The 20,882-nt window shown below is 42.8% G+C and overlaps 1 protein-coding gene across 1 annotated transcript in view; it reads left to right on the top strand.

Moving 5' to 3' along the window:
• Positions 1-18,309, top strand: part of LOC119856605 (tyrosine 3-monooxygenase-like) — a 44,753-nt gene extending 26,444 nt beyond the window's left edge. The window contains exons 9-12 of the mRNA XM_043503914.1: positions 572-628; positions 5,495-5,590; positions 16,448-16,581; positions 18,150-18,309. Coding sequence (XP_043359849.1) covers positions 572-628; positions 5,495-5,590; positions 16,448-16,581; positions 18,150-18,309 — 447 coding nt within the window. The remainder of the gene's footprint in view (positions 1-571; positions 629-5,494; positions 5,591-16,447; positions 16,582-18,149) is intronic.
• The last annotated feature ends 2,573 nt before the right edge of the window (positions 18,310-20,882 follow it).

Here is a 20,882-nt window from a genome sequence, read left to right as displayed (position 1 = left end):
GAGGCAGGAAGAGTACCAGAAAACATGAAAGTATGAGGGAATCCAGAAATGTAGATAGGGAGGCAGAGAGGGCAAGGGGGAAGCAATTGAAAAGACAAGGCTAGGTGGGTAGGCTGGCAGATGGGCATCAAAGACAATGAGTGGAGCTGGCATAGGAGGTAGAAGGGGGTTTGGCAGGTGGGAAAGAGACCATTTGTATGTTGCCAGGCCATGCAATGGGAGAAGCTGGAAGCATCATCTAGCCATATAAACCTTGGCCTCATAACAAGATTTCTTTGTTGTTTGGGGCGAGGGGGCATATGCCTTGGGTCAAAACTAGGCTAAGAGCTGGTCAACATGAGGCCAAGAACTACATGCGATTAAAAGGTTTTAAGGATCAACATATCTGGTTCCTTGTGCTGTGTAGATGGGGCCAGAAAGACAAAGGTATCCTGGAAATCCCTGTAGGACATGTCGGTTGACAAACAGCAATGACTATTTCATGTTAGAAATGAGATAGTACTCCTTTATCTCTGTCTTTCTCCTGTTGGCTAAACAATAACACAAATATAACATTGTCTACTTGCTTTAGGCTATTGGACTGGCTTCTCTTGGCTCATCTGATGCTGAGATTGAAAAACTGGCAACAGTAAGTATAGATTATACTTTAACATCAGAGAGAAAATACAAGTGCCCTGATTTTGAGAAAAATGCTGAGCATTCACTTTCAGGTGTCTCAAGTTGGGTACCGAAAATGGAGGCATCACAAATGTTGTCTCTGAACTGTATATCCAGATCAAGAAAGGGCAGAAGCATGTGCTCAAATACATCACTCTTCAGGAAAGCAGATAAGCACATGCATAACTTTAAGCAAGTGCTTAGTTATTTTCCTGAACCTGAATGTCTTCCTGAATCAGGGTCTTCATTCAGTTTCAGTCACAGAAAAGTCACCAGTCACTTCCAGCTTCATGTCACACCAGCTACTAGGTCAGATTACCTGCATCCTACTATTAAACTAAACCAGCATTGAAAAAGGGTTTATTTTTGTGTGAGCATAAACCAGCCACTAGCTGTGATGATCCACATAGTCTCTACAGTTGCAAACACTAGAACTATCATAAGCAATCTCAGGGTAGCTATTACTCTGTAGACGGCATGGCTTTGCAGATAGAGCCCATACTAGGACTAAAAAAAACCTGGGTTCTAGTCTGGCTCTGCTGCTGGGTGACCTCAGGCAAGTCACTTCACCTCCCTGAACTTCAGTTTCCCCTTCTGTGAAAAGGGGATAATGATACTGATGTACTACCTAAAGAGCTTTGCAATCCATGGATGAAAAGTGCTATATAAGAACTGGGTGTCTTTATTTCATCACTGTTCATTTCAGACAGCAGAAGTCATAGTCATTTACATGACCAGATCCTCAGCTGGAGTAAGACAACATCACCGCCACTGAAGTCAATGGAGCTTTTCAACAGCTGAGGATCTGCTCCACAAGGTCTTTCTTGTGGCTGCCCCCTAGCCAGCTGCCCCAGTCATTGGAGAATCGAGCTCCAAGGCTAAACCACAATACAAATTCACAGCTGGCTTCACTTTACCAGGCTGCCCAGTCCGAGCGGCTCACAACTGTCCTGAAATCTGAGTAGAGCGGGGCCCAACAGAGCAGAAAGCGCAACGTGACTGCCTGGCTTCTTGCCATCCAAAAATAATTACTGGCCCCCAAAGCTGACGGCCCTAAATGTCAGCCTGTGGAAGTTATGTATGACCACTATAAGGAACACTGGACTATCATACACTACATCACTTAGCCCTGGGATGGACAATAAGAACAAGGAGAGTCCACAAAAGGTATCCCCTGCTCTCCTATGATCAAATCCGTGCACCAGGAGTGAAAGTTCCTATGGAGAGAACAGGGGTGCTGGAACAATGTGTATAATGGGGTGGCTGAGAGCCATTGAACCGAACTGTAAACCCTGGATATGATGGAAACCACTTCAAGCCAGGGGGTGCTGCCGCACCCCCCAGGAACCCTTGTTCCAGCACTTATGGGAGAGAATGTGTGGGGTACTGTGTGAGGATCCTATTAACTCACTCTCCTATTTAATCACAAATAGTTTTCTCCTTCCTTGGTTATGAGAATCACCACTTAGTGAACACACATTTTAAATTACACTGGCCGGAGATGTTTGCAATTTGAGCCTGCAAACTCTGAGTATATTGATATGATAATATACTGTCACCTCACGCTGACCTGTGTAATTTGAGGATAGTGAGGTGGTGTGAAGACCTGGGGCAAGCTGGTATAAATGGGGATAACTCCACTGACTTGAATGGAGTTCTGACCCCTAATGAAACACCCTGGGGGTACGTCTTTACTGCAAAACAATACCCACAGCAAAGAGTCTCAGAGCCCAGGGCAAATAACTTGGGTTCACAGGGCTCATGCTACAGGGCTAAAAATAGCAGTGTAGATGTCTGGGCTCGGGTGGAAGCTTGGGCTGTGAAACCCAGTGAGGAGGGAGGGTCTCAGAGCCTGGGCTCCAGCCCGAGCCCAAACATCTTCACTGCTATTTTTGGCCTGGTCACACAAGCCCCCTGAGCCTGACTCAGCTGACCCAAGCTCTGAGACTTGCTTCTGTGGGTCTATTTTTGCAGTATAGCTGTACCCTGGGTCATTCTTCTGGTGAAAGGCTTTCGGGAACACCTACCATTTCATGCAACCTGCCCTACTCCAAAAGCACATACTTGCTCATCAGGATGATTTTTGAGTAACAGGAGTAAATCAGCTGTGTCGGGGTGAATTATCCGTCTACGGAGAGCTTTGCTAGAGACAGAGGAATCCTTCCAATGCCCACCCCACCGCCATACAAGCAGCTCCTGCAGCCCCTCCCCGATGAGCCCACATATATCTTTGCAAACCCTGCAGTTCTCAGTCTCTTTGTTGCAGGCCAGGAGGGGGTTGCCAGTAACAGCCCAGGGGTTGTGAGCCTGTCTAATGTTCCCTTTCTCCAGTCACCTGTTGGAGAAGATTTGCTCAGCCACGTGTGCCAGGACGCAGATTGAGCGCAAAGTTCCCCATGAACCTTTTAACTCTTCTGTGGCACCTATTGTGAGAAGCAGGAGCCCAGGTATCCCATAAAATGCCATGGCAGGAGCCACATTCCCCCCCTGTCCAAACTCCTCAGGAGTCTACGACACACCTGAGAAAGACTCTTTGTGGGTGAGCAAAAACGGGAGGAAAAGACCTACGTTGTCCCTAAATCCCATCTGTGCCAGTACTTGGGAATTCAGCTCGGGGGGGGGAGGGGAACAAATGAATTCTCTTTAGTTTTTTATGGTTGTCCAATGAAGTGATGCAAACTACAGGTCAGATTTCGAACCCCTTGTATGACTCATCCAAGTGGTCCCATTAATGTCAATGGGACAACTCCTGAGATTCCTGGCTCATCAGTTGAAGAATGGGGTCCACAAACTGGCTCTAAATCACCAAATCACATAGAGACAAATTCCTACTCCTCCTGCTGACCTTACTCCATGAGACGTTTCCTGAAGTCAGTGAGACCACTTATGGAATCACACTCATTCTGAGGCATGAGTGCTGCTGTCACAATCTAGTTCCTAATGCCTCTCAAGTGAGATGGATGGTTTAGTGGCCAGAGCACAGGTCTTGGGAGCCAGGAATATCTGCATTCCCTCTCTCTCTCTCTCCATGATCTTGGTTAACTCATTTAGTTGGCTACTTCAGTCTCTCCACCTGTAATAGGGGTATTAATACCTATGTCATAGGACCATTGTGAGGACGAGCTAGTTAATGTAATTAAAGCGTGCTGCTAAGTGTTATGAGATTGATTTTACTAAATCTAACTCTGAACCACAATTGATTCCTTCATCTATTCAGTTCTTAATATTTAGATTGAACATGCATCCAGTTCTACACAACTGTGTGAGAGCAGGACAGATGGAAAGGTGTCAGCATTCATGCTTCAACTGACTGCCCAGGTGGCATCATAGCTTGTATCACACTATAGCTGTGAGTGTCAAGATCCAAGATCCTCACTCATTTAGCATCACAGAAGTGACACATGGGGTACTTTCAGAAAGAATGGGGTACCCCATTCCACCTTCCTGTCCCTCAGGATCCAACCAAAGAGATCTTATACTAAAAAGATGAGGAATTGGAAAAGATCCCCATTAGAAAATAAAAAGGACCTAGATGATTAGAACATCACAAATGGAGCATTATCATTTGAAATGTGGGTAAAGTAGTTAGAAGAGAAAACCCCTAAGGAACAACAATCCTGGATGTTTGTTTCTTTGTTTGACTGTTTGGTTTTTGGGTTGTTTTAATTGTAAATGTCCTTCCTAATAACAAGTCAGAGAACTATGACGCTATACATCAAAGAAACCAAGATATATAGGTAGAATAGTCTTATACTGTTCTGTGAGATATCAGCAACTCTTTACGTGGAGTGCTGTAAACAATCACTTAGGGTTTGATTGAAACTTAGGGCTCAGCTCTGTGTAAGGGGCAGTGCATAGCTGAATGCCCCAGAAGGAGGCCTGAGATGAACTGTGACACAGAGCCACATTGGGAATATGATTCCTTCCTTCCCTATTGTTTCTCTCTTGTTCTTGGAGCAGGTATAGGTTCTACCCCTCCCTGCCCTTCTACTGGGGAAAGGTACTGAGTGTGTAGGCACTGCTTCCTCCTTCCCCCAGCTTCCCCATGTCTGAAACTGCAATGTGGGAAGTGTTAACAGGGTTGCAGAGGGGGAAAGTGTCCTAATTCCCCTACTCTCCGGAGCAGGTCTGTAGGGCTCTGTCACAATCCAGCACTTAATGTGGAACTACTTCAATTTGCAAGGGCTGCCAAAAGATATTTGTCCTTTTGTCTGTTGTAATGCGATAAAAGATGTAATTGGCTTCTTTTTAAAGTGGATGTTGAAGCTAAGGGATGGATCATTTCAAATTTCTGCTAATAGTGCCATACATAAAATGGAGGGGAGGAGACTTTTCCTAATTCACTTTGCTCAAGTAGAGATAACTTGTGTTACAATCTCAGGCACTGATCCTGCACAGTGGAACATACGGGTGCTTGCTGCACCTGTGTGGAGGCCCCACAGAAATCTCTACATCTCCATTGATTAAAATGCAACTGACAATTCACAGGGCACAATACAATTTGTAGCATCTTTCAAATCAAATGATAATGGAGCAGGAAAAACTTTTTTGTTTCCTCCATGTGGTTGGCATTTTTTTAAAATTCAGTTTCCTTTTTGGAGGAGCAGAATGGCAGTAGATTTGGATAGTTTACTTTAAAATTTAAATATATAAATATGTAAGGATATTTTCTTAAAATATACAAACTTAATGCTTAAAGATAACAGAAATTAAGAAAAGTAATAGGGAGAAAAGAAACAAAAGAAAGAGATGGAACAAATCAAGTAAACAAAAAGGGAGGTGATTATGAGATTAGTTTATGGTTCTCACAAACTGATTAGTTGTTCTTGGTTATCAGCTCTATTGGTTTACTATTGAGTTTGGTCTCTGCAAAGAAAACGGATCCATCAAAGCTTATGGGGCAGGACTCCTTTCATCATACGGGGAGCTTGTGGTAAGTAAAATGTATTTATTATTGAGGGATTCCTATGATCCATTTTCTAACTTTTGTGGGGGAAAGTTAATGAATGTTTTCTGATATACAAATATTCTGAGGATCATTTTAAAAAACACTTGATCACCACATTTAGAACCTTACTCCTTCCACCCTAGAGAAATTCAGATATTCCCTTCTCTCCTACAACAGACATCACAAATGTGAATAGAAAAGTTATAGCTTTGTCTGTCTTCCAACTAAATAATCAACATAGCCTTGAAAACTAACCATACTTGTGAACTAATAGACTGTCTCCTCATGGTACCTTTACCAGTACAAGCTTGGTCTTTCTCAGTATATGCACAATGTACCCAGCTCTTTGATGGCATCAGCAGTAACCAGGTAGAGAGCCGTTAGCCTGCTGTCAAAATAGTCAGTCAAAAGTCAGTGAGGACTTGTCAAGGATATGCGACAGTCTGAAGTTGACTGCAGCTGCATCGCAGGTCATTAGAAAAATCCTAGTTAAAAAGATTAGCCGCACAGTTGCCCTGTCCTGTTCAAAACTGGTTCAGGGATGACTAGGGCCCTACCAATTTCAGGGCCATGAAAAAGGCATCAGGGACCATGAAATAAGCCCTTCCCTGTGAAATCCGATGTCCCCTTGTTCCTAGGAGTGCCCCAGCAAAGAGGGCTCCTTGCTCCCGCTGGGCAGGTGAGGGACAGGACTTGTCCATCTCCTGCACAGCTGCTCTGTGGTGGGAGACCAGACCCACGTCTCTCTGGAACTGGGCAGCAGCCCTAGAGGTTCCTGCAGCTGGAGGAGACTTGTGGAGTTGTGTCTGATCTTCCCTGTGCTGCTGGGAGTGCCCCAGCAAAGGGAGCTCTGAGCTCAAGCTGGGCAGGGGAGGGACAGGTCTTGTCCATCCCCTGCACAGCTACTCTGGTGTGGAGGCGGAGCTCAGACCCACCTCCACCTCTGGGAACCTCCTGCGGCTGCAGGAAGCTCTGTGGTTGCTGCACAGAAGTGAGGGTGGCAATCCATGACCCCTCTACAACAGGTTTGCAACCTCCACCCCCCTCAATCCCCTTTTGGGTCGGGACTCCCATGGTTACAACATCGTGAAATTTTGGATTTAGACATCTGAAAACATGAAATTTACCAATTTTCAAATCCTATGGCCGTGAAATTGACCATAATGGACTGTGAATTTGGTAGAGATGACCACAGATGCCTTGGCAGATCAAAATCTGGCAGACAGAAGCATGGTTGTCTGACATTAAGCTAGTGTAGCTGCTTGTTGTTCACTAGAGGGTGTTACCCAGGGTTCTTTCAACCCGAAGCTCTTGGTAACTTTTACTCTGTGCGAGGTGGTGTCAGGAAATAAATCAGGGGGGACACGGCCGTCCGACTGATAGACGACTGGCACAAACAGGACAACACAAGAATGCTTTCAATTAAAGCTAAACTTTACTTAGTCTCAAGCACTTACACACATCCGCAACAGGTTAGTAAAACACCCCCAACCCTTGAAAATTACCAAAGCTGAGTGTGGCTCTCGAGTGACACAGCAGCAGGCTTCCGGGGGCCAAATCTTCCGTCTGCCAGTGGGGACTGCAAGATGTATCCAGAGGGAGAGTCCAAAAAGAGTCTAGCTACCTCAAACTTTTCCCCCTTATTTATACATTAGTAATAGAATGACATGTCCCTTAAAGAAAACTTGTTAAGTAAGCAGTTTGGGATTTTCCAGAGTTTGGAGCCTTGAGGCCCCAGTAGTCATTCCTGGGGCACATCCTGCTCTTCTAAAATGCATGTATCAGCAACTTCAACACAATTCTTATCAGGAAGGATGCAGAGTCAAGCTGCCTTTTCTGTGGCACCCAAAACCCCCTCCCCTCCTGCCGTGGTCAAGCTGCATGGCCACTTTACAGCCTGCTAACTTGGCTGCTTTTAACAACAAGCCTAGTGGTTTCAAGCACTTTACTGGTTTGCCAAAATCTCCCCGTACAGAGGGCAGTGAGTCTTCTGGGATTGGTGTGCTCCTGACTCCTGCAAACCAAACTGCAGGGTTCAGTTTCAAAACTGAATGGTGCATAGTTTGCAGAGCTTTCCTTTATGGTATGCAGGGAAAGCTTCCCTCATTAACACTCGTATAGAAGTATGTGTGTCTTTGTTACAATATGGTATTGCGATCTTGTGCATGACCATTTTTAAAACCTGCATTATAGAGGTACAGCACCTATATATATAATACTGGACTTTCTCACTTTGAACCAAAAAATCAGCGTGCATCTCCACAAATTATGCTCAATTACCATATAGTTGGTTTAGACTTATACGTATTCTGGGATAAAGTCTGCAGGCTACTGATATTTTCTTAAATATTGCCCTGTCTTCACCATATGCATTGTCAACAAATATAAGGTTATAGCTGATTTTATTTATCTTTTAAAACTTTTCAGATCCATTATCCAAACTGAATATGGAGCAAGGATCAACATTTGTTTTATCCCCTTATCTATCTAGGGTGACCAGACAGCAAGTGTGAAAAATCAGGACAGGGGGTGGGAGGTAATAGGCTTCTATATAAGAAAAAGCCTCTAATATCAGGACTGTCCCTATAAAATTGGAACATCTGGTCACCCTAGATCTAGCTTTAAATCTAATTTATTTCAGCATTAAGCAGGGTAATAAAGGATACTGGTGCTCATGTCTCCAAATATATATGTTTTGAGGCACCTAGGTTAAAGTTCAGAAGCTCAGTAAAGGGTAACTAGTTGTTTTTCAGCATGGCCTCTAGAGATTTTGACAAAGCTTTAAATCTCCTTTAAGTGATTAATCACAATAGAGGAATCCAGTCAAGTCCTAAGGCTAGGTCTGTGGTAAGAGAAACTGAGTGAGTGTACAACCTTGGTTGTAAAGGTTAAAGTTACATCTGCTGTTTAACTGAATGTAGAAGGCAAGCACTTTGTATTGCTCTTGGGGCTGCCTAATTTTCTCATTAAGAATTGTAGAATCAGTCTGAGATGTTTTAACTCTTCCCTGCTAACTGCTGCTACTTCATTTTAAAATGAACTGCCTCAATTCAACCATTCTATTCCATATGATCAAGGTTCCCATACTGTGCTCATCACCGCAGTCTGAGTGCCTTCCAATATCTCATTAAGTAACTCAACTAACATCTCTGTGTGTTCTCTCATTCTCTATCCCCGGGGGATATTTTTTAAAATATACATGTTGCTATGTATTTATGTTACAGAAGGCAAGGTCAAAGAGATGCACTTTGCTCTTGGGGTGAAAGGTGGTGAGGTTTGTGATGGCCCTTAATACCTGGCATGGAGGGATTCATTCCACAGTCTCAGACCAGTCCCGGTGAAAGTTCTAGCTCCAGCAATCTTTACCCTTATTGCAGGTGCCAAGGTTCCTTCCCCACTCTGAACTCTAGAGTACAGATGTGGGGACCTGCATGAAAAACTCCTAAGCTTACTTTTACTCTCTTAGGTTAAAACTTCCCCAAGATACAAATTATTTTACCTTTTGCCCTTGGACTTTCGCTGCCACCACCAAATGTCTAACTGGGCTTTTTATTAGGAAAGAGATGTTTGGAAACTTCTTTCCCCCCAAAATCCTCACCAAATCCTTGCATCCCCCTTCCTGGGGAAGATTTGGTTAAAAAAAAAACCTCACCAATTTGCATAGGTGACCACAGACCCACACCCTTGGATCTTAAGAATAATGAAAAAGCATTCTGTTTCTTAAAAGAAGAATTTTAATAGAAGAAAAAGTAAAAAGAATCACCTCTGTAAAATCAGGATGGTAAATACCTTACAGGGTAATTAGATTCAAAACATAGAGAATCCCTCTAGGCAAAAGCTTAAGTTACAAAAAGACACAAAAACAGGAATATCCATTCCATTCAGCAAAGCTTATTTTCTCAGCCATTTAAAGAAATCATAATCTAACGCACATCTAGCTAGATTACTTACTAAGTTCTAAGGCTCCATTCCTGTTCTGTCCCTGGCAAAAGCATCACCCAGCAAACCCAGACCCTTTGTTTCTCCCCCCTCCAGCTTTGAAAGTATCTTGTCTCCTCATTGGTCATTGTGGTCAGGTGCCAGGGAGGTGAAAAGGGTTTTTCCTCTGGCCAGGAGGGATTTTAAAAGTGTTTACCCTTCCCTTTATATTTATGACAGCAGGGGTGAAAGTAACAAAGGATTTACCAGTACGCCGGACTCCTGAGCTGGGGGCAGGACCTCAACCAGAAGGGGCATGGCCTCAACCGGAAGACACTGGGTCTTTAAGCCCCAAGATTTAAAGGGCCCTGGGCTCCGGCTGCGGTAGTGGCGGCTGGGAGCCCTGGGCCCTTTAAATCACTGCCAGGGCTATCAACTGCAGAGGTGGCTGAGGTTCGGGGGCCATTTAAAGGGACCAGGGCTCCGGCCACCACTACCGCAGCAGAACCCCAGGCCCTTTAAATCACCGCCAGAACCCCACTGCCAGAGCCCTGGGGTAGCGGTGGCAGGGCTCCAGTGGTGATTTAAAGGACCAGGGGCACCCAACCGCCACTACTGCAGCGGAGCTCCGGACCTTTAAATTGCCATTGGAGCCCCAGGGGTCCTGGCCACCTCTGCTACCCTGCTGCTGGGAGCCCCAGGCCCTTTAAATTGCCACCTGGGGAAGCTGGTCCAGGATGGTGCACTGGCTCTTGTTGGTACACCACACCAGGTTGAAATGGCTTATTTTCACCTCTGCCTTATTGTAGAGAGTTCCACTGTGTCAAAGAAGCGGAGTTATTGACCCTGATTTCTATCTCAGAGTACTAGGTGGCCTTTTAGGTATCCTGGGCCCAGGTTACAGAGCGCCATAAAGGTACAGACCGAGACCTTGTACCTGAATTGAAATTCTATTGGAAACTAGTGTGGAGAGCAGAAGCTAGATGTGATGTGCTCGAAGTAGCCTATGTTGCAGGAGGAGAGGTGCTGCGCCATGCTGAACTAGTTAGGTCTTCCTAGATGCTGAAGGCTTCATGTCCAGATACATCACAGTGCTGTAGTTCAGATGAGGTGTGGATAAATGAAGCCAGGTCACTGTCCACCAGGATGGGACAGAGTCTCTTAGCCATCAGAGCTGATAGAAAGCATTATTCATGGATACTGCTATATGAGAGCTTGGTGTCAGTGAAGAATCCAAGAGTCCTCCTAAACTATGAATTGAATTATTCAGTTATCAATGGATCTAATGGAGACTTCATTGTAGCAGTATACTCTTCCGAATGTTTTCTTCTGCCCACCAGCATCACCTCAACTTTGCTCAGGTTCAGCTTCAGCCAACTGTTCTTATTCCATGAGCTGATCTCATCCAAGTGCTGGGCCATCTTGATGGTAGTGGTATGATCCTATGTGGTGAAGGATAGGAAGAGTTCTGTGTCATCTGCATGTTGTTGTATGTGAGTCCATGCTATCTGACCAGTTGACCTAGTGGCTGCATGTAGGTGTTGAATGGGACCGGAGAACCATGTCTGACTCTAAGCCTAACAGTTTTGGTGAGTCTGCTAACCAAACTTGCCTTCCCTGAACTGTATGAATAATCACAAATCAGCTTTCAGTATTGTACTGTAAGTTCACTATACCATAACTGTCAGCCATTCAGCATTATGTAAAACTACATAATGCTCATGCTGTGGGACAGGTGTAATTCATCAAGTCATGTGTGTAATATTGTGGTGATATTCTAAACAAAAAGAGCTTTCTATCATGTTTGTAGCTGTTCTCATTGCTTTGCATTGACTCTACAGATCATCTAGACTTCCGAGTGATGTTTGGGGTTATTGTATGTGCTGGTTTGGTGTTATGTGCGTGGTTGTGTTGATTTGGGCTAGGTTGTGTTGTGCTGGGAGAGATGTGATAATTTGTTTGGGTGACTAATGAAGGGTATGTACTGCCGTGAGGATCTATGTGTGTTCAGGGTTATTATGTATGTTGGTTGTGTAGGTGTCTGTGTTGATTTGTGGCAGGTTGTGCTGAGAGATTTGAGTTGATTTATGTGGTTGGTAGCTGGGTGCATGGGTGTGGCAATTGGACCAAGTAACCCACCATCTGTGTAGTCTCTCTCATACAACCAATGAAAATGTTGCATGCAAATTAGCAGTAGAGTATGGGCGCTGATTGGTTGAGTTACTTTTGATATCACAATGACCTAGGATTCATCTCATCGCATAGATAAATGCTTTATTGTAACTGTATACCACATGGGTGTAATTCATAAAGTTAAAATGGCTGAAAAGTTAAAAATTGGATGGTATGAGACTGCGAAACTCAGTGACAACTCAGCCTGGTGATATTCTGAACAAAAAGAGCTCTCAGCCATGCTTGTAGTTGTTTCTGTTGCTTCACATCAACTCAACAGACTTTTTAGGCTTCAGAATGACGTTTCTGGAATCTTATTATATAGGTGCTCCTCGTGTTCAAAAATTCATAGATTCCAAGGCCAGAATGGACCATTTTGATCATATAGTGAGTCTCACCTCCTGTATAACACGGGCCATAGAACTTCTTTGAAATAATTCCTAGATCATATCTTTTAGAAAAACATCCAGTTTTGATTTGAGAATCCACCAAGACCCTCGGTAAATTGTTCCAGTGGTTAATTACTCTCACTGTTAAAAGTTTATGCCTTATTTTAAGCCTGAATTTGTCTAGCTTCAACTTCCTGACATTAGATCATGTTACTTTCTCTTCTAAATTGAAGAGCCCATTATTAAATATTTGTTCCCCATATAGGTACTCACAGACTGTAATCAAATCAACCCTTAACCATCTCTTCATTAAGCTAAGTAGAATGATCTCTGTGACTCTATCACTATAAAAACCATGTTTTCTAATCCTTTAATCATTCTTGTGGCTCTTCTCTGAACTTCTCCATTTTATCAACATCCTTCCTGAATTGTGGATACCAGAACTGGACACAGTATTCCAGCAGTGGTTAGACTAGTGCCAAATACAGAGGCAAGATAACCTCTTCTCCTACTCAATATTCCATTTTTTATGCATCCAAGAATTGCATTACCCCTTTTGGCCACAGAATCTCACTGGGAGCTCATGTTCTGCTGATTATGCACCACAACTCCCAAATCTTTTTCAGAGTCATGTTTTCCAGGATAGAATCTCCAATCATATAAGTATGCCCTACATTCTGTGTTCCTAGATATATACAAAAAGAAAAGGAGTACTTGTGGCATCTTAGAGACTAACAAATCTATTTGAGCATAAGCTTTTGTGAGCTACAGCTCACTTCATCGGATGCATTCAGTGGAAAGCAGCGACTCTGAAAAAGATTTGGGAGTTGTGGTGCATAATCAGCAGAACATGAGCTCCCAGTGCGATTCTGTGGCCAAAAGGGGTAATGCAGTTCTTGGATGCATAAATAATAGAATATTGAGTAGGAGAAGAGGTTATTTTTCCACTGAATGCATCCGACAAAGTGAGCTGTAGCTCAAGAAAGCTTATGCTCAAATAAATTTTTTAGTCTCTAAGGTGCCACAAGTACTCCTTTTCTTTTTGTGAATACAGACTAACACGGCTGCTACTCTGAAACTTTTTCCACCAAATGCATCCGATGAAGTGAGCTGTAGCTCATGAAAGCTTATGCTCTAATAAATTTGTTAGTCTCTAAGGTGCCACAAGTACTCCTTTTCTTTTTGCGAAACAGACTAACACGGCTGCTACTCTGAAACCTGTCATTAGATATATACAGTTACATTTAGCCATATTAAAATGCCTATTGTTTGCCTGTGTCCAGCTTACCAAGCAATCTTGATCACTCTGTAGCAGGGACATGTCTTCTTCCTTATTTATCACTTCCTCAATTTTTGCGTCATCTGCAAACTTGATCAGTGATTTTATGTTTTCTTCCCGATCATTAATAAAAATGTTAAATAGCGAAGGACCAAGAACCAGTCCATGCTGGACCCCACTATAAACATATCCATTCCAAGATGATTCGCCACTTACAATTACAGATCTACAGTTGAGACCTATCAGCTAGCCAGCTTTTTTATGTGCATTGTTAATATTATATCTTTCTAATTTTTAATCAAAATATTGTGCAGTACCAAATCAAATGCTTTACAGAACTCTAAGTATATTACATCAACACTATTACCTTTATCAACAAAAGTTGTAATCTCACTAGAAAAAAAAAATAAAAAAATAAACATCCAGGCTGGGCTCAGTCCTACATACAGTAAACTTTAAAGTCCCAGACTACTGTTTTGGCAGAATTCAATAGTGTACACGCTTCATTTGTAGCACAGCGAGCCCTTAACTTCTATCAGTTATATCAGACCATCAATGTTAAGCAGAACTTCCCACTAAAATCAATGGGGAGTTCTGTGTAAACACTGATGGCACAATGTGTTCCCATTGTTTTTGAATGTCTAAAACCTGTTCTCATTGTTTCACAAAGCTAGTAACATCTATATGCAGCCTTCTGATTGCACATTACTAATACACATATCTCAGGCCATGTCTACATTACAAGTGCTACAGTAACACAGTTATGGTGCCATAACTATGCTGCTGTAGTGCAGATTCTTCTTATCGCACTGGAAGGGTATTTTCTGTCACTGTAGGAACTTCACCTCCCCAAGCAACAGTACCTCAGTCGATGGAGGTATTCATCTGTCTATCTAGCTGCATCTACATGGGGGTTATGTCTGCATAATTACCCCTGAGCTCCATAGCTATGTTTGCATTTTATTTTTATTTTTTTTGGCCACACAATTAGGCAAGTTCTGTACCATTCCCCCCAACAAGCTACATTACTGAACAAGTTAAGGGTGAACCTCAAAATATTCAGAGTTCTGGTTTGGTTCAGATAAGATTCTAAAAATGTACTTAATGAATTTGTTTGATTTTCTCAAGTCAGCACATTGGGCTGGAAATCTCATGCAGTATCACTATCTCTTGAAATTTTAGTGTCATGATATTTGCTGGTGTTCTTCAAGTCAGAGCATATGAAGTAACGAGAATCTCAGCTGCTTTTTTTTTAAAATGAAAGTTTCTAGATGCTTCTAGTCATTGTCAGAAACAGAACACACAGAGCCTTTCTCATGGGTGCTTCCTATAGCAATACTGGCTGAAATCAGCAGTGTAAAACACACCTCCAAACATTTCTGAACCTTTATAAAATGGCTGTGTAAGTGTGTAGGCATGGGTGGCTGTCCCTCACTATCAATCTCACAGGGTGGCTACACCTCTTTGCTGTCACGCACATGGAACGACAGTCGTACAAAGGAGAATTTAGTTGTCTCTAGATCTCAAACCCTCACGCAGGGCAGAGCTGAGAATAGTCTATGAGCCCAGGCCCTCAAGCAGAGTGGGGCACCACACAGTCTAGGGCTCAGGAAGGGGGTAAGCCCCACACAGTCTAGCATCCTAGCTCAGTGAACGGTGGAGCAACACGGGCCTCCTGGCCTATGGTGGGGAGGCTGCCACCCCAGGGGTGAGATGGTGGGAGTAGGGGGATGCAGGCCCACCTGACTCCACCACGTCCCAACCCAGCACCCTAACAGCGGCAGGGTGATCCAGCCACAACATGCTGACCTAGAGTCAGCCAACAACATAGCCAGACAGTAGTTGACCGCTCCTGGGCTACTACCTGAATCCTGGGGTCATCCTCCGTCTCCCCAGGGTACACTGCCAGTGGCAAGACCAGCAGCTTCTCAGTATCAGCTGGGTCTGTAGCTCGGGAGAGTCCTCAAAGCAAAAGAAGTCTTCTGCAATCTCCTGCATCAGCAGTGGGGAGAACATATTAATCTCCCTTCGTGGCTGCAACCCAACTGAGCTACAGGGTCCACCTTTTATACTTCCTGTTCCTCTCCCACCCCTCTGCTTCCGCTGTGGTGAGTGTGGCTTTCCTGGTTCTCCCGACTAGGGGGCATCTGGCTGTCCCTCGCTGTCAATCTCCAAGGATGGCCACACCTCTTTGCTACAGGTTGTGCAACAGGCTAAGTGGAACTGGAGAAAGAGGATAAGATGTCAGGAAGACCATACCTGGTGTGAGACTAGAGGCTCAGGAATGCAGGCATGAGGATTGTTCCTGGGTGTGGCTTGAAGACAAACAAGTCATACCTCAGAACGTAAAGGTGGCCTCTCAATATGTTTAATAGAGCTTTGTTTCTTTCATCTCCATGAGCTTGTTGCATAATTTATTGCTAATTAAATAAGTTGATGGGACTTTAAAAATAAAACTAAAGAGGATTGTGAGGTGAAGGGACAGCTGTGTTACTGAAACCAGGAGCTTCACCCACAGCTCATTTGCTAGGGAGAGACCTGCATAGTCAAAGCCTTCATACAACTCTCGTATTTAGAAAGAAATTTCAAATCATTATCTGATAAGAGACAAGTGACTCAAAACTAGATGGTTAGCTCAAAATCAGAGATAATACCATCAATCTCTGAATGCCAGAGAGCCAGATCCTGCCATCCTTACCCACCTTGGTAAAGGGGATTATTATTATGACATTTTTTCTGTCAACTTCCTACCTAGTATTTATATCTATGAATTGCATTTGCCTTCTTTATTAACCTTTCAGAATAAATGTTTAAATAGTGTCACACCCTGAATTTGATTCTAGAAAAGGGCTATGTTATGCCCACCCTGGATTGTTGCAATGCATGAAACATCTTCTTTTCTATGTGTGTTGTATTAGTGAAAAGTTAGGAAAATAAACTTTAAACTGTAAATGTAGTATCCTAATCACAATTTATCTTGCCCTGTCCCGAATGCACCTTAGAATCTTAATCAATACAATGGATGTTTATTTTTTTAAGTTTTTATGCACAAATTCTAACCTTTTGTGTTATTTGTTTTTAAAGTATGCTTTATCAAACAAGCCTGAGCACAAACCGTTTGATCCCGAACTGACTGCTGTTCATCCATATCAGGATCAGAACTTCCAACCTGTCTATTTTGTAGCAGGAAATTTTGAAGATGCCAAGGCCAAACTCCAGTGAGTATGTCACTGGTGCCCATTCTTTTCACTGAGCCAAAAACCTTGGGCCAAATGCTAATCTCCAAGGCACAGGAAGCACTGCTACACTCCTGCCCAATCTGGCAGCTGAGCGAAGTTTAGAAGCTGAGCTCCCTTTACAGTGTCAAAATAGATCCAGCCTCATTCCATAAAATATGATGGCTGACTCAGAACACATACAATCTGCACATTTTTTTAATAAATAAAAGTAAATACTGCTTTTGAAAAGCAATAGTTGCATATAAGATGCCATCTACATACCTATCCAGCCCCCACCCTCAACATCCATAAGATGCCTTACTCACATTCGTCCTCGCAACATCTCTCTGTGGTAGGTTCTGTTGCTGAAAGGTAGAGAGATTAAATGACTTTCCCAAAGTCACAAAGGAAGTTTGTGGCAATCAGGAATTAAAACTAGATCTCTTGTAGCCCCATCAAGGAGCTTTACCATAAGGCCATCCTTCTATCCCAAATATGTTAGCACAAAGAAGCAGAATTAAAATTCACAGTCAGCCTAGATTCTGGCATAACATTAGAGTGCAACCTAGGTGACATTCTTTTAAAACAAGGTGTGTGGGGAGGCATGAAGGGGAGAGATAATTTCCTAGATTTTTTAAAAAAGGTAATAAAAAAATCCTATTGTGTAACAATGCCCTCTCCTGCTCCCAGCAGTGTTTGAACATTGAAGCATCAGCACATTAGCTGGCAGGAGGAGAAGGCAGCTATTGGTTGTAGTGGTGGGGAAGAGGCTGCTGGGGCCATCGGGGAAGAGGCTGCTGGGGCCATGTGCTGGGGCAGGGTGGGGAATTTATAAAGGTGAGCCCAATCCAAATCTCTTTCCCCCCACCTCCTGGAGAGGCTGCCTTTTCCCAGGGTTCCCAGTGTACCGTCTGCTATTGCGGTAGTACCAGCAATGTAGGCCTCGCCTTAGGTTACAGTGTTCAGTTATTTTCGCACTCTGCCAAAATGTTGCTGACAACTCACCCGATTGAAGAAAAATGGTGATTTTTCAAAAGTGTAAATCTCAGTCAAACCTGAAGAGAATGTCATGGAACAATGAAAAGGCAATTCTCCGGCTTCAGGGCTTTATCCATGCCCAAAATTCAAAAGCCTACTGCAATGGAGGTTTTGCAGCTTCTCAAAAAAAGAAAAGCTTCACAAGAATCCTTCATGGTGGAAAGTGTTAGGAAACCTAAATGTAGGGATTGCTTTCAGCTCCCCCTACTATTATATAAATTTCAAATGGAAACATTGACATAAATGACTGCTACTGATAGTCCCTTCATTCAAAAGATAAGGGAAGAGGGCCCATAACGTGTCTATGTTAGTGTTTTACTTCTGTGTCAGAATGGTTACCTCTTATTCTAATAGAAATATTGAAAGGGTGTGCTACACTTCTGCCTTGCTCCAGCTCATTGATAGTGTAAAACAGGAGTAACATAGTGGTAAATAAGGCCCTACAGGTTTTACATTTAGAGTTTTGTCTGCAGGTTCAAATGTCATTTACCTATCTCTTATATTCTTCCCCCACCCCCACCCCCCAATAGAAAATATGCTCTGAAGATCAAGAAGCCTTTTTATCTTCACTATGATCCATTCACCTGCAGCATAGAGGTTCTGAATACACCTCAGAAAGTCAAGAACACGCTCAGTCAAATGAAAGAGGAGCTGACAAACCTCTGCTTTGCCCTTGAACACATTTCTTAAAAACCCATCTTAGCTGGTGCTGAAATGTGTACAAATAACTCTAGAACTTACTGATTTCTAGTGGTGAAACTGTGCGTCTGAAGAGCCTAACTCATGAGTAGCTGAGTCAGTCTAATCACCTCAGTGGGTCAAGCTACACAATCTTAGCCACATTCATGACTTATTATAGTATGTTTCAGTGACAAACAACAAACTCTTCTACTTTTGATAGGCAATGTAAGCTAGCATTGAATGGAGTATATTTATCTACTGTTGTACCCTTTATTGCATTATACTGATATATAGAAACCCATGCCACTTTTCTAGGGCTATCTCATTGATTGACACCACCTTTCAGACACACGCTTTTTGTTTGCCAATTAAATGACCCCAAACTATCTGGGCTGATAATTGCTTGAAAACATCATCTATACATTTTTGGAGCTCAGTTCTGCAAACAGTTACTAAGATGTCTAATACTGGTTACCATGCATAGTCCCCTCAATATGCCCTGTAGAAAATGTTTGTAGAATCAGGCCTTGAACTTGTACATGGTATTTATTTGAGACTGCCACTTCATTTAACAGCCTTCATATACTGGTAGATAATTTAGTGCCAGTCACTGGGGACCAAAGTTTGCTATGGATTTACTTTTCTGTATTTCTCTCTCTCTCTCACACACACACACACACACAATTTTTCTTTAGAGCCATTTTTTTCATTACATCTTGTAGTAATTTATTTGTCTGCTTCTTGCCAATTGGGGCAAAGGCAAAAATGTTTGATGACTAATAATAAATCATTTTTGAATAAATCAATTTTTTTAAACCAAATATTATGTTAATCAAGCTGGTTATTTTGCTTTGTAGGTTGAACCATGTGTTCAAGGAAAAATACGTGGAGAATAATGCCAGAGAGGAAGAGTTATCAAAATATTTTCTATAGATGGACTCTGCAGGCCATAGGGTCTCATTCGTGAATTCCCTCTGAGAGACTGAATTTGGATTTTAGTCTTGAGTTTGGCTGGAGCTCAGAGAAGACTTATATTTGGAAGAAATGGCTTTGTTTTGTCCAAGGCCTCACACTTGCCTTGGAGGGACTCCAGGGCCGCCCACACACCCTTGTCTTTTCCAGTTCCTGGAGCAGTGAGAGAAAAAGAAATAACTTAGGGCCCGCTTCTCCTGCCCTTACACATGCTTATTAGTGCCTTACTTCTCGAATAAGACCATTCATTGCAGTGGAATAACAGTGGCAGAATCTAATCCTGAGCTGATTTTGGTGTTTTTAACAACACATTATTTTGATAAAATGCAGACTTAATGGCAATTGGCCAGATTCATCCCTGTTGTAACTTCATCAACTCCTATGGAGTTCCAACAGTGATTAATGTGACTCATGATTTCAGGGGTAAATTGCTCTTTCCATAAGAGGCAAAACTTGCAGTCCTTACTCAAGCTCTAGGTCAGGGTCTCATATGATCCAGCAAAGGCTGTTCCAAAAGCAGCAGTCATCACACTTCCTTAAGGACTAAATTCTTTAACCCTTATTTGGTGTAAGGACAGAACAAGAACTGCAGGGTTTGACCCAAAATGACGTGGACCAATTGCGTTGCTCTTACAATAGCTGTTGTTTCATCATCATAAAATAACCATGAAAAGGCTAGCATATGGTGCCATATGGGGGTGATAGAGGCTAGCAGCAGACAAAATCAAACAGAAAAAAACTATATATAGTTCACATTTGAGTTGTTTCATGTTAATCTCTCATAGGGTCACTTGAAAGCCAAGTAAAACATGTCTTGTGACTTGAAACTGAACTATTGATGAACTCCCTGTGGTGGATATTTTGCTTATCGTGATAAACTTATTTTTCCTAGATTGGTTGCATGTAAAACAAAACAGTGTATTTTATTAAATCTGTATTGTGTTTTTCTGTGATATGTGGGAGAATTTTTGGGAACTCGTTACTTTTTTTTCTCTTAGCCAACTCCATCCCCTACCCATTTTGACCCTTCTGAAGTCTCCAGGTGCCTGATTGCTGCATTGTGGACTTAAAAGGAGTTCCCAACATGGTCACTTCTTAGGATTTTGTGGACTTGACAAGGCAGGGAGACGAGTTCTAAGTAACCTCAAGTCTTCATGAAACTGGGCCATGTTTCTCCCCATTTCTCACCTCACCCTCCTCTTTCCCCCATTGAGGATCTGTATTTCATTGCAAGACAAAGTTCTCACAGTCCAGTGGAACATCACTATTTCTCAACCACTTCCCTCTGAGACGTCTTCATTCTTTACACTGGGGTGAAGATGTGTTATGGACTGAACCTCCATCCTGACATGACCAATAAAAGCAACCAAGGTGCAGGAGAAAATCATGACCCTTTCCCCATGAGTAGAAAGTATCACATCCTCAATAGTCTCACTCCCTACTGACCCAGGAGGAAAGAAGCAAACTCACATGATAAATTCCCAAAGGATCCTAAAACAGGTAATGAACGGATGTCTACACACATACAAAGTGGTCACTTAACCCACCACTGAAATGCAGCCACCTCCAAGATTCTCCTCAAGAGTGAATCTTTATAATTGTTTAATAGC

The sequence above is a fragment of the Dermochelys coriacea genome, chromosome 1 (assembly GCF_009764565.3).
Source record: "Dermochelys coriacea isolate rDerCor1 chromosome 1, rDerCor1.pri.v4, whole genome shotgun sequence".
Taxonomy (NCBI): domain Eukaryota; kingdom Metazoa; phylum Chordata; order Testudines; family Dermochelyidae; genus Dermochelys; species Dermochelys coriacea.
This window is presented reverse-complemented; position numbering and strand designations above follow the sequence as displayed.